Genomic DNA, 17,951 nt, shown 5'->3' on the forward strand with positions numbered 1-17,951 from the left:
CCTGAGCTGGGCACTGGCTCAATCTTTTTGTCTGTGTGTAGACCCTTTGATGGGATGTGCTGCAGGGCTTCTCCCGGGATGTCAGCATTTTGCCACATTTCTCACAGGCATTATGAGCATCTCTTATGTCCATGTGTGTGATATGTTCTTTAAGGTAGATTCTGTGCTCCATGATTAAGATGATCCCTGTGTGGCTGACTCATTGAGCATCCAGCTGATTGGTTCTATTATGTGTTGAAAACAGTTCTCTTTATGACTTCAGCAAGTTTAGATCCTGGTAGGGGCCACATTTCCTGCAGCAGGCTCAGTCTCTTGGGTGCCAAACCCCAGGACCAGCAGGACTGAGATCCTCTGAAAACCCCAGCTTCCAGGAAGCTTTTATTTTTGCTTTCAAATAGCTGTGCTGCTTTTCTGCAACTTGTAATTTCAAGCTAATTCTGACACACTTTTAAAACAGTTGTGCCTATATATAGAAATGTGTATGTTTTTGCTCTCAGTGCTGAATGCCAGTAAATCCATCCGCCATTGAGATGCTGGTGGTACCACCTGCATTCCCCCACTGTAAGGCTGTGCCAGGGTTGAACAAGGTTGAACAACCTGAGCTAATGTTCTCTCAGCCTTAAACATAATCACTTTGAGAAAATGTAAGTCAAAGTGCAAATATTCTGGATGCTGTCTGCAAGGTGTGTATGGAATTAACATCCTGAGACAGTGCCATAGCATAAAGGCCCTCCAAAAAGAAGAGGGCTCCTTTTCACTACTGTGGGGGAGAGAGTCATCCTGAAAACATGGTCAAACTTCAAAACTTAGGCATGCTGTGCACACACACATTACAGTGGAACCCCACAAGGGTTTCAAGTGAGAAGTGTGGTACCCATAGTGGCCCAACAACCCAGTGAACTTCAGGATGGTGCAAGATTGTATCTCAGGGAGCAGCTCTGCACTTTGTGCTTCCATTTAACTTCTCAGAGTAAGGAGAAAAGGCATCTGTGAGGAAACAAGGTTGATAATGGGTTCAAAATATATTTTTATTGTTTTCTTGTATTACCATATTTAAATTAAATTATTAAATGTATTTTCATTAAATTAGCATACAAGCTGGTATTATTTGCCTTAGATATTTTAACAAAGTCTGTGAAGTCTTCCCCTGCTATTAGTGCTCCTGGAAGGTACGTGTGTTATGAAGTTCTGGAGCTGAGAACAGTGAAGGTGGCTGCACGCTGTGCTGCCCTGGGGCTGCAGGCATGGGCTGGCTCTGCTCGAGGGTCGCAGGACCACAGGGCGAGGGAAGCAACTGGGCTCCTGCCTACATGTGGAGGGGCTGCACACAGAGCCCGCATGTCATGGCAGCCAGCAGCACAGCACCAGGCACGTGTTGAAGATCAGGAGGTCAGAGATGTGCTTACAGAGCAGGGCCTGGAGGCAGACTGTGTACTTTTGGGTTTGAAGATAATGGAGTAATGGAGGGGGATGAATTAATAATCATATACATGTGTGCTACACTTAGAGCTGGATTTACACGTCTTTCATTTTTTAAAGCTCAGACTTTGTTTCCCACTCTTTATCTCTAACATGATCTTTCTGCAGGCCCTGGCAGACAGCAGTGCTCCCAAGCGTACTGCTGCTTTGTGATGGTCCTGAGAGTGAACCTGAGTTATGTACAGCAGAGAGGCTCAGATGTCCTGACCATGCCTACTCACCATTCAACAGCTGCTCCAAACAAAGTACAGGTTCACATCTGAACCTTCCCATTGGGTGTCCAGCAAGAGATAAGGAGGGAAATGCTTCCATTCATTTGTTTAAAAGAAAAACATTTAGATATTTTTAGTGAATTTTAAAAAGGAAGAAGTTGTAGAAATGCCCCATTAATTGGGCCATTCATTAAGTATTTTTAAAAAAGCATAGAAAATTTGGAGGCAAAAGTCTGGATAGCAAAGTGACTTGCAGTGGCAAAGGGCTTGGGAATTACTCGCCAAGTGGAACGTGTACGACTAAGGTTGAAATCCCCTCTTTGCGTGATCGCATGGGGATTTGAATGTGGGTGTCAGAACTCCTCCGAGAGTGCCCAACTGCTGGCACATTCTGGATGAGAATCTGTCCTGCTGAAGCTGTTCTGCTTTGTAAGAATAATTAAATATTCATTGGGCCAGTGAGAGAACAGAAACAATCTGATAGCCTGGGGATTAGGGCTCTCCAATAAGACGAGGAGACAGAAGTAATTCAGTTCCTGATCCAACTCTGATGCTGAACGGATATGAATCTATGGTCACATTGGCCAAATTTGCCAACGGTTCTGGTTACTTTTTTCAGGATATAAATATCTCAACTTTTTTTTCTGTCATCTCTTGTTGTGCCTTTACAGAAACTGGTATCACACCAGCTTTTCTACTGGTAGTCGCTTGACTAGAGTTACCCCTGTGTTTTATTGGCATCAGAATTGGGGCTGCAGCTCTTTGAAAATCTGCCTTTCTTCTGGGTTGGCCCACAGCTTGATGTTAGTGCAGTGATGTAGAGGAAGTATATCTCAATTACAGTGGTGTTATAGGAAACATTTTTTACTGTATGTCCAATCTGTGGTGGTATTCTGGAGTCATACAGTAGGAGGAAATCTTTATTATAACGTTAATAAGCGCAATAGTTTCTGTCAAGCTTTAAGAAAGCAGAAAATCACCACTAAACATCCATTCAAATCAGCTGCGCTAAATAATCCTTCAGATTCGTATACTGAATTTCTTGATCAAACAACAAACTTATTCCTGAATTATCTGGATTCCTTGCAGTGTGAAAAGATACATATTAAAAACAAAACCAAGAACTCAATGCAACCCAAGAACACAGGAAGATGTTTTCCAAGCGGAAATGGTTACCAGGAAGGTGATGCCTCCATGCAGCCCCCAGGTCAGGCCTGGCGCCGCTCTGTCTGCCCTGACCCCGCATTGGAGCACTTCTGCCGGGGGCTGTTTTCACAGCATCTGCAAAAAAAAAAAAAAAAAAAAAGTTCTATTCCACTGAAGACGTCTTTCTGTGAGCTGTGGGGATGCATGGCCATGCAGGTGCCCCGTGTGGGGCAGGCCCATGACCGGGGGGCCAGGGTGCCCAGGCAAGCGGCTCCTTGCACGGGGCAGCTGGTGATGAGCAGAGCGAGTGCCTTGCTCCTAAAGGCAGTAAGGATATTTAAACCAAACAAGCCCGACATAAGTGGGAGAAGAAACTCACTGAGTGATTTCAACAGTAACCTGGCACCCGGCACGCTGTAGTATAAGAAGTTCAAAGCGTTTTGGATTTTTCCAGAAAAACCCTCTCCTAGCAGGGAGGCATGGGCCGTTCCGGCCCCCGCAAAGTTGAACACGTCGGGAAGGGCAAAGTAAATAAATCTTCGCCTCCCGCTCCCCCCGAGGCGGCGAGCGGGTGCCGGAAAAAGCCCGCAAACTTTTACCGCGGCCGCCGAGCCGGTGCTGGAGCCGCGGTGCTGGGCGGGGCGGTGCGATGCGGTGCGATGCGGCGCGATGCGGAGCGGTGCGGTGCGGCTCCGCGGGCGGCGGCGAGTCCGGTCCGCGGCGGCGGTCCGCGTTTTGCGGGCGGCCGCTGTATTTCCCGGGCCGTCCATGGCTCGGTGCTGTTGGCTCTCTCTCCGTCTGATCGGCGCAGGCTGCGCGGGGCTCCCTACGGGATCAGAGCGCTCCCCCGCCGGGACTCCACTCCTCACATCCTCCTGCTGGGACTCAGCTACATTTCCAGCCAAGCCTGGCTTTATTATGTGTGTCTGCACTGCAGCCCCAGCAGCAAGATCAGGAGGAGGAAAAGGAGCCAGGACAAAGAAAAGAGAGGGAGGCTGGCGAGAGCTAAAGAAAATAAAAACCCAGGGCAGCAGCGGCAGCAGCGGCAGCGATGAAGGCAGGAGCGGTGCCACCTTCCAGAGAATGACCCATGGAGGCAGCTAGCGGCCCCGGCATCGATGCGAAGGAGCGCTTACCTCGGTCCGCCGAGTGCGTGCGTGCGGGGGAAGGCGGCGGCGAGCGCGGCCGGCGGCGGGGAGCCCATCCCGGCCGAACCCCGCGCCGCGCACCCGGGGCAGCCGCGCCGCCGGCCCCGTGAGCGGCGAGCGGGGGCCGAGCCCGGGGGCGAGCGGAGGGACGCGAGGGGGGGCCGAGAGCGGCCGGGGAGGATTTAGGGAAACCGCGGCGAGGTCGCACCCCCGGAGCGCCTCGCATTGTCGGGGCCGCCGCGCCGCTCTTATTTTTAGACGCTCATTCTCCCCGCGCCCTCCCCCCGGCCCCGGGAGCCCCGCGCGGCTTTTTGTGCCATTCTCAAAGTGCCGAGCCGGACTGAGAGCCGCAGGGCGCCTGCAAACTTTAACGAGAACAAAAAGGCGGCGGGGGCGCGGAGGGGCTCGGCTTGTGGCGGTGCTATTTGCACATCGAAGGGAGGAGAAAAAACCAACAAAGAGGAGAAAAAAAAAAGAAAGAAAGAAAGAAAAAGAAATCGCAACTGTTGCGCCTGTGATTTTTTTTTTTTTTTTTTTTGTCCCCGGGGGGAGAACCTCTAGGTGCCCGAGGGGGTGGACAGGAGTTGAACTTGCCGCATTGCAACAGGCAAAGAAGTGAGAAATCCGATAATCGATCCCGCTGCTGCCGCTGCTTCGCCTCGCTCAGCCCGGCAAAGTTTCGAGGGGCAGGAGGCAGGGTGAGGCAGGGCGGGCAGGGGCCGCGGGGCCGCGAGGAGGACGCGCCGGGAGGAGGACGAGCCGCGGCGCCCGGACATGTCCAGGAGGAAGCAAGCCAAGCCCCGCTCGGTGAAAGGTAAGCGCCCGCCGCCCCGCGCCGCCGGCCGGGCACCGCCGCCGCGCCAGCCTCCGCGCGCGGCCAATCAGGGCCGGGGCCCGGCTTGGCGGGGATTGCGAATCCCCCCCGACTCGGCCGCCGCCGCGGGCTCCGCCCGGCCCGGCCCGCGCCGCCGCCGCCGCCCGCCCCGGCCGCGGGGAGGAGGAGCGGCGCCGCCCGCGGGAAGCGGCTCCGGCCGGGCGCCGAGGGGAGGGGAGCGGCCGGGGGAGCCGCCCGCCGCCGCCGTCCATTTTGGGGGCTCCGCGCCCGGCCGCCGGGGCGGGGGCGGGCCGAGGGCCGCCCGGCGGGGCAGCGGCCGCGGAACCCGCCCGAAATGGCGGCCGGCGGTGCCCCCGGCCCCGAGCGGGGCTCTGCGGGCGTCGCGGGGGCGGGCGGAGCCGTCGTGCCCGGGGGCTGCGGGGGAGAGCGCGGTTCGGGGCGCGGAGCCGACGCGCGGCCGGCGCTGGGGAGCGGCGTTCGGCCGTCAAAGCGCGGGGGGAGAAAAGTTTGGCGGCGGGGCCGGGAGCGGACCGACGGGCGGGGGAGCGGTGCCGCGGCCGGGGCCGAGACGAGCGGTTCCTCCGGGCTGCCAACGGCAGCGCCTCGTCCCTTCCCTCCCCCGCCCTACGCGTGTAACGGTGGCGAAGGAAAGGGAGAATTAAAACCGATTTCTTTATTCGAGAGCATCTGCAGGGCCGAAAACTTGCTCGGGCCGGGGAAACAATAGCCGGTTTCGGGCAGAGATGCGCTAATAGCGGCTCCGCACCCGAGTCGGCGGACAGGCTCCTGCCGGGCGCGGGCAGAGCGGCGGGGCCGTGCCGAGGCTGCGCCGGGGGCTTTGTGTGCGAGCACAAAAGGGCGCCGCTCCCGGGGCCGCGAAGCAAAAACTCGAAAGCGTTTGGAATTAAAGAACTCGCTGGGAGACGATGTTAGCGTCCGGTTAACCAACCAGCCAGAGGAAGAATCGAACCCCCTCTCCAGGGCGATTTTATATTATTTTTGAGATACGCAGGTCAGGAGATTGCAGTAGAAACAGCGACGACTTCAAACGTCCATGAAGTTTTTGAAAAGTGAGCCCTTCCCCTCACACAAAAGCTCGCTCGCTGCCCCTCTCCCTCTCGGCCGGGGCCCTGCGGCCTCAGGCGCGGCTCCGCCGGTCGCGGCCCCCCTCGGCTCCCGGCTCGTCTCGGCGCAGGCCACGCGTTGCCCGGTCGCTCTCCGCGCCGAGGTGCCGCACGTAACGCGCAGGACGCAGCCATACGTCAGCGGAACCGTGTGCGCTCTGAAGCCCGGTTAATAAACATGAACACCTCGTTACATAATGACACGAGATATTTGCATTTGCTACTCGTTTGTTTGCCACCTCGTTACCTTTGGGCAGCATCTCTCACCGTTGATACTCTATAACGAAAAATCATCCCTAGCTCCAAGATAGAGCAGGTCGCTGTTTACAAGAGCTTTTTTCTTTTTCTTTTTTTCTTTTCTTTTTTTTTTTTTTTTTGAATCAAAGCAGGTAACTTGCTGGCAAGTCACAGCTGGGAAATGTTTTCCATGCAACGCAGAAATATCTAGAATGTCTTTGCCACGGGGAGCCGGGTAGAGCCTGGTTCTTAAAGGTTCTGAATATTCCTCCAGTCTCCAGGCACAACAAATGTGCTTTCAGTTCAGCACAAACTGGCTGTAAATTACAGTCTTAGCATGAGCTGGCTAATGGGGAACCTAAGGAACAGGCTGAATCTGGGTGAAATTTTCAGTAATAGGAGGCAGCTCATATATATGTATGTAGGATATAGAATTCCTCCCTTTTCTTATGTTCATACATATCTTTTGCTTTCATAAAGTCCATCATATACATTTTGTGGTCTAGGGAGCTGGGAGCCCGGTAGATTGCCACAGTACATGTTTCCATGGAAATAATTGAGATGTAATAAATAAAGGCACTCTGAGGTCACAGGTTTCCCAATTCAGCTGAGAAGAAAACAAGCATAAATTATGTGGATGTATGCGTAGCATTTAGGACTTCAAATCATTTACCGGTTTTCTCTTTTCTGTGCATTTATTTCACTTTGTGTAGTAACCTTGGTATTTATTAACCACTAGTGAGGTTTGGGCATCCTTTCTCATTCAGAAAGATTACATACTAAAATAGAATCAGCGTGCGCCTCTGATGAAAGGGATTATTCTGCATGCAAAAGGCAAGTTGCCTGTGCATTAACCACGAGTGCTGTCTTTGGCATTAAAGAAGCAACCGACTCTAATGGAAGTATGAAATGCCGACAACTCTTCAGATCCACGTAATTTAAAATTAAGCAATTGCCAAGCAGAACGGGATGCTGACAAACCTGCGGGTCATGTGGCCCTGCTCTGTTACGAGGTGTCTGGTTCAGTCTCACACAAAGTTGCTGTGATTGCTGCAGCTGGAACTCTAGCAGTAGCCCTGGAATTTCCCCGGTGTGGATTTATCACTGGCAACACAACACACTGGTTTTGTTTAACCATTACTTTGGTTGTGCAGACCTGACGACATCCAGCCGATGGTTTGGGCCAACGCTCTGCTGGGCTGACAGGGAGGTTGCTGTAGGTCAGTCGGGGCAGAGCAGAAGCAGGAGGGACTGAGCCTTTGTTAGCTTGCAAAATGAACCAGTTGGGGTGGTGTGATGGTGGCAGTTTTGGGGTAAAGCACTTGCCTTCTCTGAAGCCTTCCTTCACATCATAGGTGGGACCCATGGAAGTGTTCTTCCTCGGCACGGAAACTTCCTTTGCCCTGCTGTCAGCAACATGACCTGCTGGTGGCTTTGGCAGGTCGCCTTAAGAAGATCTGTACCCTTAGTGCCATTAAACACAGGAGGTTCAAGCCCCAGCACCACAACAGAGCGGTGACCGTCCCCATGCGCTGCCTGTTCCCATTCCGAGTGGTCCCATGGATGTGCCATGCACACTTCAGAGGCTGGTTGTGTGCCATCAGCTCTGGAGAGAGTTGATGGAACTGGAGCTGATGAGGCACAGACTGGTGCCTCTGAAAGCAGCTCTGGGAAAGCACAGCTGGGAGATGCTGGGGTCTGCTGGCAGAGCTGTAGGTTTCAAGTCCCACGTAATTGTAACTGAAGAATGACTTGGATTTGGTTTTGGGGACTGGGCTGGCATTGGCACAGGGTTTTCAGCATCACATGCATTTAGTTGCTGAATTTGACAGTTCTGCAAATTGCTGTCAGGTTGCAATGGTGTTTTGTGCTTAAGTGTGCTAGTCTGTAATCAAATTGTTTTGCAAAAGGGTGCACTAATTAAGTCTAGATTTGTTATCCTACTTGAAGTTGCAGAATTGCTGTCACATTTTTTTGCTTTTGGTTGGCAAAAATGCTGATAGAAACTTTTGATTCCCGCCCTACATGCCTCATTTATGTCAGTCAAGGAAGAAAAAGAAGGTTGTTCTCTACTTCGTTACCTGCAAAGTAAATAAAAATACTTCAGCCATTTGCTGAGTTCCAATTAGCTGATTGCTATGAATGATCTTCTTTAAAGGAATGCTGTTTTACCTATCTGCTCATACAAAGGTTTGATTTTTAATGTCTTGTGAAAAGGATTCTCTTTGTCTTGATTGATGTCAAGAATAAAAGCGTGATGGTAATATCCCTTTGAAAGCTATTGTATTGTCAGCTCTGGCTGACAGCAGGAGGCCCTCCTAGTGCTATAGATTAGCGCTGTGAAAACACTGACATTTTCTTTGTTATATTGCTGTTGTTCTGCTTGCAAAGTCAATTATACAATGTCGGAGCTCAGTTACAGAGTTGACTGTGGAAGTAACAATGTCTTTCATACTTGTCTTAAAGATATAATTTTCTTTTTTTCCCAGTTGATAGAGAAGAACCTGCAGGTACTGGAACAGTACATTCTACAAATTAAATTTTGACAAGTATAATCATAATTGCCAAATACAAGAGACTCGTGCGATTATCCTTTAATTTTACAGTTCATTCAAGTTTCGGTGAAATTTTATTGATACAGTGAAAGCAGCAGCTAAAATTGATAAAACTCATATCAAATAAGATTACACTCTTGATTGTTCTTTATCAAGTGTAGCTTTTGGGGGATTAGGAATAATTGGAGATGTTGGTGTTTCATCGTGGGGCTGGTGCCATGAGAACATTTGGATCCACGCAGTACAGCGAGCGCTGCCTTTGGGGATTAGCCTGCAGTTTTTAATTTTTGAGCGTGTATTTTGATACAAGCCCAGCAGCGTTCTCCCCTGAACTCCACAAGTCCCAATTTTCCTTCCGCTCTCTCCCTCCGGTACGGTTTCCTGGACAGGATCTGTGTGGTATTTAACTGGTTTTGCTGATTGAAACTCGTGCCTGTGTGCAAACACCTTTTAATTGTGGTCTGTTCCCATTGGTCCTGGCGAGCATAACTAACAAGTGTGGCCCAAAATTGAAAAGGGTGGAAGAGGCAACGCAAAAGGTTGAAATACAAATGGGGAGAAAATAGAAATCTTGTGATTTCAGTGATGGTTCATCTAATGCCACGGGTAGAAAAACAAACACCATGCAGCAGCACTGACTCTCAGAGACTGCCTCCCATTTTTTTTTTCTTCAAAAGTATCCGAGCAAAATCAGTGCAAGCTAAAGAACATCATTCATTACTGAATTGCTTCGGATGACACATGCAAAAAAAAGAATCAGAGAGCTCTTGTTTAGATGTTAATTGTAGGATTTCTAAATTACTATTATAAAATAATAGAGTAACAAAAGGTTCCACAGTTACCAGTAATTTGTCAGGATTTATTTTGTTTTTCTTCAATAATTGAAAATTAATGTCTTGAAGTGAAAGCAGATGTTCATGCCATCCTCTGAATTGGATATAAAAATGATGTTTTGTAGAGGCGTTAGGCTTGTGTAAACACAAATTGTCTTATCTTAGTTGAGGCTTTGGCTTGGTTTTACCTATTGTTTGGTGCCAAATTAACTTTTATGTTAAACCTGGCTGAATGAACTAAGGCAGAGCTTGGGATGGCACCCAGCGTTCGGTTGTTGATGTTGTAAATGACCTGCCTCGCCTGCTGCCTCTGTGGATGGCAATGCTTTCTCGTGCTGTACTATTAATATTTACTTCAATTTTGATAAATGTGCTCTTAATTCGATTCGGTTATTTTATACCAAATGTGTTTATTTATATCCTCCTCGCAGTTTGTGCAGTCAGCATTGCAGATCTTGACAATATTTGGAAAATACAAAACGCATTATTATGTTTTTGTTTTGTCGATTTTTTGTAAATAAATAATGTCTTGCTCTCATGCATTAGTCTGCAATCTGTAAAAGATAATAAAATTCTTCTCGCATTGTAATATTCTCTTAAGCAAAAGATTATTAATTACCCACAGTAATTGAACTGCCTTATAAAAATGCCTGTACCAACCCCTCATCACTCCATCAGTATCCTCCTTAAATGCCTCTGAAAAAGGATGGCTATTATGTTCCGCTGTATCCTACTAAATGCACTGGAGTAATGAAATACTAATAGTACAAAACCTATTACAGACTTCTGTTAAATCCTTACTGACAAATGGTGGTGGAGGGGAGGGTCTGGTGTTAGTACATGTGTTAGTGTACACGGGCTGTGAGCATTCAGATGCGTGATGGAGCCAGGTGAGAACCAGCTCAGGGCTTTCTGTGATGCCTACATTTATTCAGCGTATTTTAGATTCAGAAGTTGATTCTTGTTTGTTTTCTTTCATCTATTAGTCAATGTAGGAAGCTGGTTACATCTCTTAGATCTAAAAGTCAGGTAATAAAAGTTCCAAGTACTACATCTCCTTGACAACTGCTATGCATATACATACGTTAAAACAAAATGTATCCCAGTGAATTAGGGTGGTTTAGCAGAGACAGTATGTTTTAGGAGTGGAAGTGGTCTCGTGCCATTTGCAGCTGAAGGAGGCCGAGCTCGCCCCACCTGCCACGGGTGAGCTGAGGCTGCTGGGCGGGCAGGGCGATGCAGTGGGCAGTGCCATGCAGCAGGGAGCTCGCAATGCCTGCCTGAGCCCTGTGCCACGGAGCTCATTACATTGTTTGCATTTGCTCCGAAAGAAAACCTTTTCCTTTCCAACCGCAGATTAGGCAATTGAAAGACCAATTTGCAGAGCTTGTAAATGCCACTTGTTAATCATATGTACTGCAATTATTAATATTTTTTCCTTTTCCCCCTTGGATGTATTAAGTCAACTTTTTAGTTTTTTATGTAATTGAAATTTGCCCTTTTGTTACCTGGGCATGAATTATTTTTTGAAATGTTGTCATTACCCGCCCTGCTGTGAGGTTTATCTCTTCTGTTCATCCTAATTAAATAAAACATAGTGTTGCTCGCCAGCCTAGCGTTGCAGCGAATTACCTGCCTGGAGGCTCACACTGACGTTGGTGCTTGTTGTAGCTGCTGATGTTGACCAGCACGTTTACTTTTAGATTTTCATTTCAAAGGGATCAGTTTGTGCTGCGTGACAGGTGAATGCGAATGCTTTACAGTACTTTCAAGAGCTGAACAAATGGTAGGTGACTGCTTGGTCCTGCACAAAGCGGCAAGTGCAGCAGTGATGCAGCCACAGTGGAGGAAGACGGCCACGGGAGAGCTGCATGGGTCTGGGGGGTGAGGCAAACCCATCCTTGGGCTTGCTGTGCCACCCTATCTGCTGCTCTCCTGGGCCTTTCTGGTGGGGGTGGCCTCAGCTCTGTGCAGCATCAGTGACGGCCGTGCTCTCCTTGGGTCTGGCACGGACGACATAGGCTGCTTCGGAGGTGTAACGGTTGGGGTTGCTTTACACAGAAGTTGTTTCCAGTTTTTATTAGAGAAAGCAAACAATATGCACGTGTTTTAGAGAGAAGCAAAGGGAAAGGTCCCTGCTTGTAGAGAAACTGTTTGTTTAAGCCTTTGATAGCTCTACAAAAGCCTCACTGCTCACCACTGAAACCCCATTATGGGTAAAAGCACAGGAGTTAGCAAGTCGCTGTACTCCAGTCTCTGCTGGCTCATACAAGGCTCTGGAGGTTTGGTCAAATGTGGCCTAATTCTGCTTTCCAAATATTAAAAAAATTACACAGAGGGCAAAAAGACAAGTTCTTAATATGCATATCCTGGGAAAATCCTAAAACAGTATTTTTACCCCCTCCAGTCCCAAGACTAATCAAAATTCCTTTGTTTCCACATCTACCATTAAAATACGTCCCTCCCTTGGTTGCCTGCTGAATGCACAAGTTTAACCACTCAGTTGATTGGACTCAAAAAAACTGTTACTGGCTCTACGTAGACTTTGCCCACAGATAATTGTGAGATGGGAGCAATACTCTTGGCAACTTCTAGCAGGCTTGGTGCTTAATTTTGCAGCTCTGAGAATTTCTTGATGGACTTCACCTGGCTTAGTTGAGGTTTTTCTGTGTTACCACTGGGGAAAGTTAGCCAAGCCCTGTGAATGGTGGTCGCTGGAACTTGCTTCATGTAGTAGACAACTGAGTGTTAACCAAGGTGGTGTTAATACTGTGCCCTTTGAAAAAAGGATGTGTGGTACACTGCAAGGCAAAGCTCTTCACTGGAGAAGCATCTATGATCTGCTTCTCCAGGGCTTAGAATAAATGCAATTTTTTCCCCTTGCCATTTAATTGGAGCTAAGCTGAGTGTTTGATGTAAACCAGCAATGTAAGTCCAAATCTGGTGAACTACTCATGCTAATTGAGATTTCTGTTGATGCTAGAAGTTCATGAGCAAGGCATTGGATGAAACCTGTATTATTGGTGTTAGTGTTTCTCTTTGTTCTCAGTAGGGATGGGCTTCTCTGTTTTTGTATTGCAATTGAGAAAGCAAGAGCAAAAAAGAGATCTGGTGGAAACAGTCAGTTGGCACCCAGTGCTGCAGAGCCCAACTCCTGCTGCTTCTGCTGGCTCTGTGGGGTTGTTGCTAATGGGATTTCTTGGGGAGCTCTGGGCATGTTCAGGTGCAGGGGATGCAGCAGTGTTCCCCAGGGGCACTGTGGGAAACCCAAGAGACACTGTCTGTGTTTAACAGCTGTTAGCATAAGAGGGGACAGTGCTTGCCTGAGCAAAACTGAGCCCCGTTCTGTATGTTTTCAGCCTCCTGTCCCCTAACCTGGAAAGTAAAAGGAGATAGCAAAAGTGCATGGTAGGAAGGACTTAGTGCTTGGAGAGGCAGAAATGTAAATGGAGAGAGACTGAAATAATATAGGGGAAAAAAAAAAACAAGTAGGAAGTCTGTTGCTGATGAATGAATACGGAAGGTGTCTGATGGGAAGATTTGGTGTACGCACTGACTTACCCAGATCTGTGTCTGTGTTATTTTTCAACTCTTATTTTAAGACTGAGAGAACAAATCTGAGAAGTGAATCTAAATCCATGGAAAGGGATATAAAAAAGCATAAGGGGAAAAGAAAACACAAGAAATGTAAAACATCTAAACAGATTAGCTTTTCTGCTCTTAAAAGACAGTGCCGGTGCAATGCTGTCCTGTTTGGAGGAATATATTTGTTGTGGCTTATGGATGTGGTTTATGCGATTGCAGTTGTTAGTTCTGGGAGTTTCAACTATTTTATCATTGTGGCAGTGTCTGAAATTAGCCTGTGAAGATTTCTAATTGTTCAGAATTTTGGAGAGAAGAGTAGGTTGGGGTGGTTGGAAGAAGGTTTTCAAGACCTTTTTTTTCTTTTTATATATACATGATCTAAGTATAAATAATATGTGTTCACATATACGTGAAAGAGAAAGTCTGGAAGAATAGGCAGTAGCTTTTGTTAGACCAACAAACCTGTCTGCAAGATGCAAGGAAGTTTTCTGGTGCCTGCCCATCTTATAAAAAAAAAAAAACATATTGCCCATTTTAGTACTGTCTGACAAAAGCAGCAGCCTTCTGGCTAATTGCTTGATAGGCAACTGCAGTTTTGCTCTAATTTACTTATTCAAGTTTATGCTCAAATTTATTTTGTTTTATTAGACTACTCACATGAGTAAAGACATCCTGGGCTAGACAGTAATGCCAAGCTTGTACATTATTAATTGCTGAGCTCTGTTGAGGTGTTGCAGCTGGGTGATTTGCTCGTGGCCTCCTGTATTTCTAGGAAAATGGCGTGCCTTGCCCTTCGTAATTCCTCTGCTTTTACTGACCAGGCTGTTCCCCCAGAGGGCATGTGGGATGTGGCAGTGTGGCAGAACACTGAAAATGCTGGGATGGAGAACCAGAGGAGAGCTGTGTGTGAATTGCACCATTTTGGGATTGTTTTGTCACTCCCCAAATATATTTGGCAAAAGTGGTGTGTTTTTGGCATCAGTGTTTATGTAGAATGTAGTAGCCAACTGTGGATGAGGAAGTTGTTGCCTTGATGTATTTATTTATTGATTGATTAAGATAAAGAACTACTTTCAGTCAGATTCTGAGTGTCACTTGGGATAATGGTACAAAGTATTTTGAGCCATTTAAAAATGAAACTGTGAATGCTTGTCTTCAGATCTGGTACTGACTCTCGCGTAATGCTCATGTATGAAGTCCACTGATTAGATCTCCTTGATTTCAAGGTTTTTTTTCTTTTCTGCTTGATAACAGATACAAGAGACTTGCTTTAAAGCTCCATCTTGGCTTATTTTGTCTCCTTATTTTTGTCGTGAGAAAATGCTCAAAAGAGAGCTGCTGTTTGTGTTCTCAGTAGAGATCCTCGCCCTTATGTGCTCCTCTGAAATTGCTGAAAGCCCTGGGAAGTGCTGAGGGGCACTCAGGGAGCCCTCGCCTGCAGGACCCTGTGGGGTGCTGCTCCAGGAGTGGCCCCCCCCAGGCTGGGGGCTCTCTGCCCAGTGGTGTTGAGAGAAAATGGAGAAAGTCATCCTTATGCTTGCAGCCTGTGGAAAAGTTGGTGGAGTACCTTTACCAGCCTTGCTTCCCTTCCCTTGCTTCCCTGCAGTGACTTCTCTACATCACCTTAGGAAGCTCAGCACCTTTTTCTAGCATTCCAGTTGTGGCTCATGGGGAGAGCACAGCAGGCATTCCCCAGCCCTCTTCCTGCCACCTCCTGGTCCCTTTGGCTGCCATGTGCGGACTCTTGGTGCTTGCCCCTGCAGCAGGGCCTAGGGGCTGGAGAGCCGTCCCTTTCTCTCTAGCCTAGTGGAGATGGTGCCTCTCATGGATTACATTACGTCTCTCAAGGAGTAGGGAAATCTCTTACCTGTGTCCAGCTTTTGCCATAGGCTCTATTCATATGATGGTAAATCCCAGCTCTTTTTGTTGACTTGCAGGTTTTTTTGATAACTGTGGCTGACCCAAATACTGCTGGGCCCCATGCACAGAACTGTGCACGTTTCTGGAACTGCAAAGAAGCAATGATCTTGCTGAGGGCAAAGACTACAGCCCAGAACAAGTGTCCTTGGGCCAGCCCTGTGTGTGCGTGGCCTCTACTAGTGCGGTGCTGGCCCACAGTTGTTTGTATTCTTGTTGAGAATATTTCTGATGTGGCAAACTTAGGTGGCTTTCCCTGCTGGAACAGGGCCACCTTTTTTTTTTTTCTTTCTTTTTTTTTTTCTTTTTTGTCCTTGTTTGCTTCTTTTTACTCACAGGAAATAAAAGAATGGGCTGTTTGCCAACCAGAAAACAAACAAACAAAACCCCCAAAGCAACCTAGGCATTGCACCTTTCTTTGCTTTTCTTTCAAAAAAATTCCTTGCAACTCTGAATACTGATCTTTTTTTTTAGTAGAAGCTCGTGATTCAATGTTAAACTGATAGCAGCACATCAGAGAACAAAATCGTTTTTTTGTGCGCGTTTTTCCTATTTATTATTAATCTTGTTTAGATTTGGGAAAATGCTGTGGTTTGAATCTATGAAGGAATGTTCAAATGTTGTTTCTTTTACAGAGGAATAGAAGAGAGTTAGGTCTTTAAATAACTCGGTGTGCTTGTGCAATAGCATTGGTTGGGCTGCAGTCTGGGCTCTCGAACAACCTTACAACAACAACAAAAAAAGGCTTTACATTTTATAAATATTTCTGCCTCTCTTTTGCAATACCTAACATACATTGTCTGTTCTGCTGTTAACTCCCTGATGCAGAATTCCTAAGTTTGGGCTAATAGAAAATTTGGAGGATTCTTCATTATCTGAACCTCTTGAGAAATACCAAATATGTTCCAGTAATTGTGGTATAGTACAACAGGGAGTCGCACTGGCAGTTTGTTGGAAAGGGTTTTTCCTGTAGTTATGAAAACCATACAACTCTTAAAATCCCCCAAACTGAAACCGCTGGGATTACTCATATACTTACAGTTAAGCGCATGCCTAAAGCTAGATATTCAGCATGCTTTTTTTTGACTTGCATTTGTTCTTAGCTTGAGCTATCAAGCAAAGAAATATTCCTCAATCACTTTGGACTTGTGCAGCCTTTTTATTCTGGGTCTGTACAGCTGTAGCACAGTGGGTTTTGTCTTGCTGCAGAAGCACCTAGATTTGCTTCCCAGCAAAATACCCACAGTAGGGAACAGAAGGATTCACAACAGTAAGTTGTTGTGCCTACCATGGGCTGGTAGGCAGGAGTTGGGTTGGGTTTCTCCCCTCCTGCCTTCTCTCTGTACCTCTGCTGTAGATTCCTGATAAGTACACATCACCTACTTTTCCTCTCTCATTTTTTTCCATCCTGATTGTATTCAAAGGGTGTCTTAAACACTGTGAGGTCCTGAATATGTAAAAGTGAAATGAAAACCAAAAAGCAAACCCAAATATGACCTGAACTGTAATACTAGGTTACCTCTCCCCTATTCTAGAAAATGAATCTCATAAAGTGGAATTCACATGCCAAACTAGGAAGTGATGTTTGTTTTACAGCTGTACTATAGGGATATTTGCCCTTTACTGAGAAGGCCCCGTGTTCTATTTTCAAGGAAAGAATATGAAGAACTGTAAAAATTTGCTTAGCTTGTCTCAACCTTCCTTTGATTTAATCTTTTTTTCAGTCTCAGATGTGACTTTCTATTAGGAAACACTGGCATGTGTCTGTGTCTTGATACATTATCTTAAGGACTTGATTAACGCACCTATTGTTCTTACGAAACAAAGTATGTTTTGTGTCTACGAAGCTGTGTAAACAATTTGCCTTGAATGAGAATTTGGAAATATGCAGCTTACGGAGCATAACTAATACAAAAATGTTTTTGTTGCACTGCTTTAGCAAAAAATCCATTTGCACGAGTATCAATATGTGGGGGAAGTTAAATTTAAAAACAGTCCCAGCCACTTTGTAGAAAAATATAATGCAGTACATAAACTCATTTTAGACACTACTTATTCTACCGTGTCCCATTAGTTGATGTTTGCACAGCGCTTTGAAAATGTAAAGCGCTATATAAGTGCTTATTATTACTACATTATTATTATTCTCCCACTTGAAAAAAGACCCTCCGGGGAGAGTGAGACTCACTTTGCATTTCATCTGTAGTGCAGATCCCACAAGAAATATACCCGCTTGTTTTGTTTTTTTACATTCTTCCCTCCTTACTTCCACCACTCTCTTAAAAAAAAACAACCAAAACAACAACTCACCACGTAAGTATTGAATTTTAGAGATTAGTGTTCTTATTTAGCTTTCTCTGGATAACTACACCAATGAGAGTATTATTTGAAAGCATATAAAAGTATTAACACCAGCTTTTTATCCAAGCTGCGCAGTAACACAGATTGCCACTGGCCCTGCTGCCTTGCCTGCTGAAGGGCTGCAGCGGAGGTGCGGAGTGGCTGGGCTCTGTGGGGTGGCGATGCCCTCACCAGCTGTCATCCTGCTCAGCTGCTCTGTGCATGTGGCCCACGGTGCAGTGCGAGCAGGGACATCTCCAACAGAGCCGTGGTGGGATTCCTTCCTGCAGAGAGGAGCGCTATTTACTTTCCTGCAGGATTGATGCTCTTGATTCTCATGAAGAGAAGTTCTGTGGTTCCTCGTCTTCTTTACACTCTGTTAACAGCAGCCCACTTCCCTGCAGGAGAGCAAGGCTCTAGTTCAAATTGGTTTAACTCCCTCTATCCCTTGAATCTTTATCCTGGAAAGGGCTCTTAATGGGCAATGTGGGTCACTTAGAGATGATAAATTCCCTCCTGATATCCAAGGATGCTTCTTTG

General features: G+C 46.9%; 1 protein-coding gene across 5 annotated transcripts in view; it reads left to right on the forward strand.

Annotated features, from left to right (window-relative positions):
• ZNF423 (zinc finger protein 423) overlaps positions 1–17,951 on the forward strand; it is a 232,567-nt gene that overhangs the window by 34,128 nt on the left and 180,488 nt on the right. Inside the window, exon 1 of one of the 5 annotated variants that reach the window (XM_090149948.1) lies at positions 4,097–4,799. The exons of 2 other annotated variants lie outside the window; for them this stretch is intronic. In XM_090149948.1, coding sequence (XP_090006074.1) covers positions 4,760–4,799 — 40 coding nt within the window. In that variant the 5' untranslated portion in view covers positions 4,097–4,759. Of the gene's footprint in view, positions 1–4,096; positions 4,800–17,951 lie in introns of those variants that run through there. 2 more of the 5 variants (XM_090149947.1, XM_031615096.2) reach the window with 2 other exon arrangements.

This window comes from Phasianus colchicus, chromosome 13 (assembly GCF_987193195.1).
Source record: "Phasianus colchicus chromosome 13, bPhaCol1.hap1.1, whole genome shotgun sequence".
Lineage (NCBI taxonomy): Eukaryota > Metazoa > Chordata > Aves > Galliformes > Phasianidae > Phasianus > Phasianus colchicus.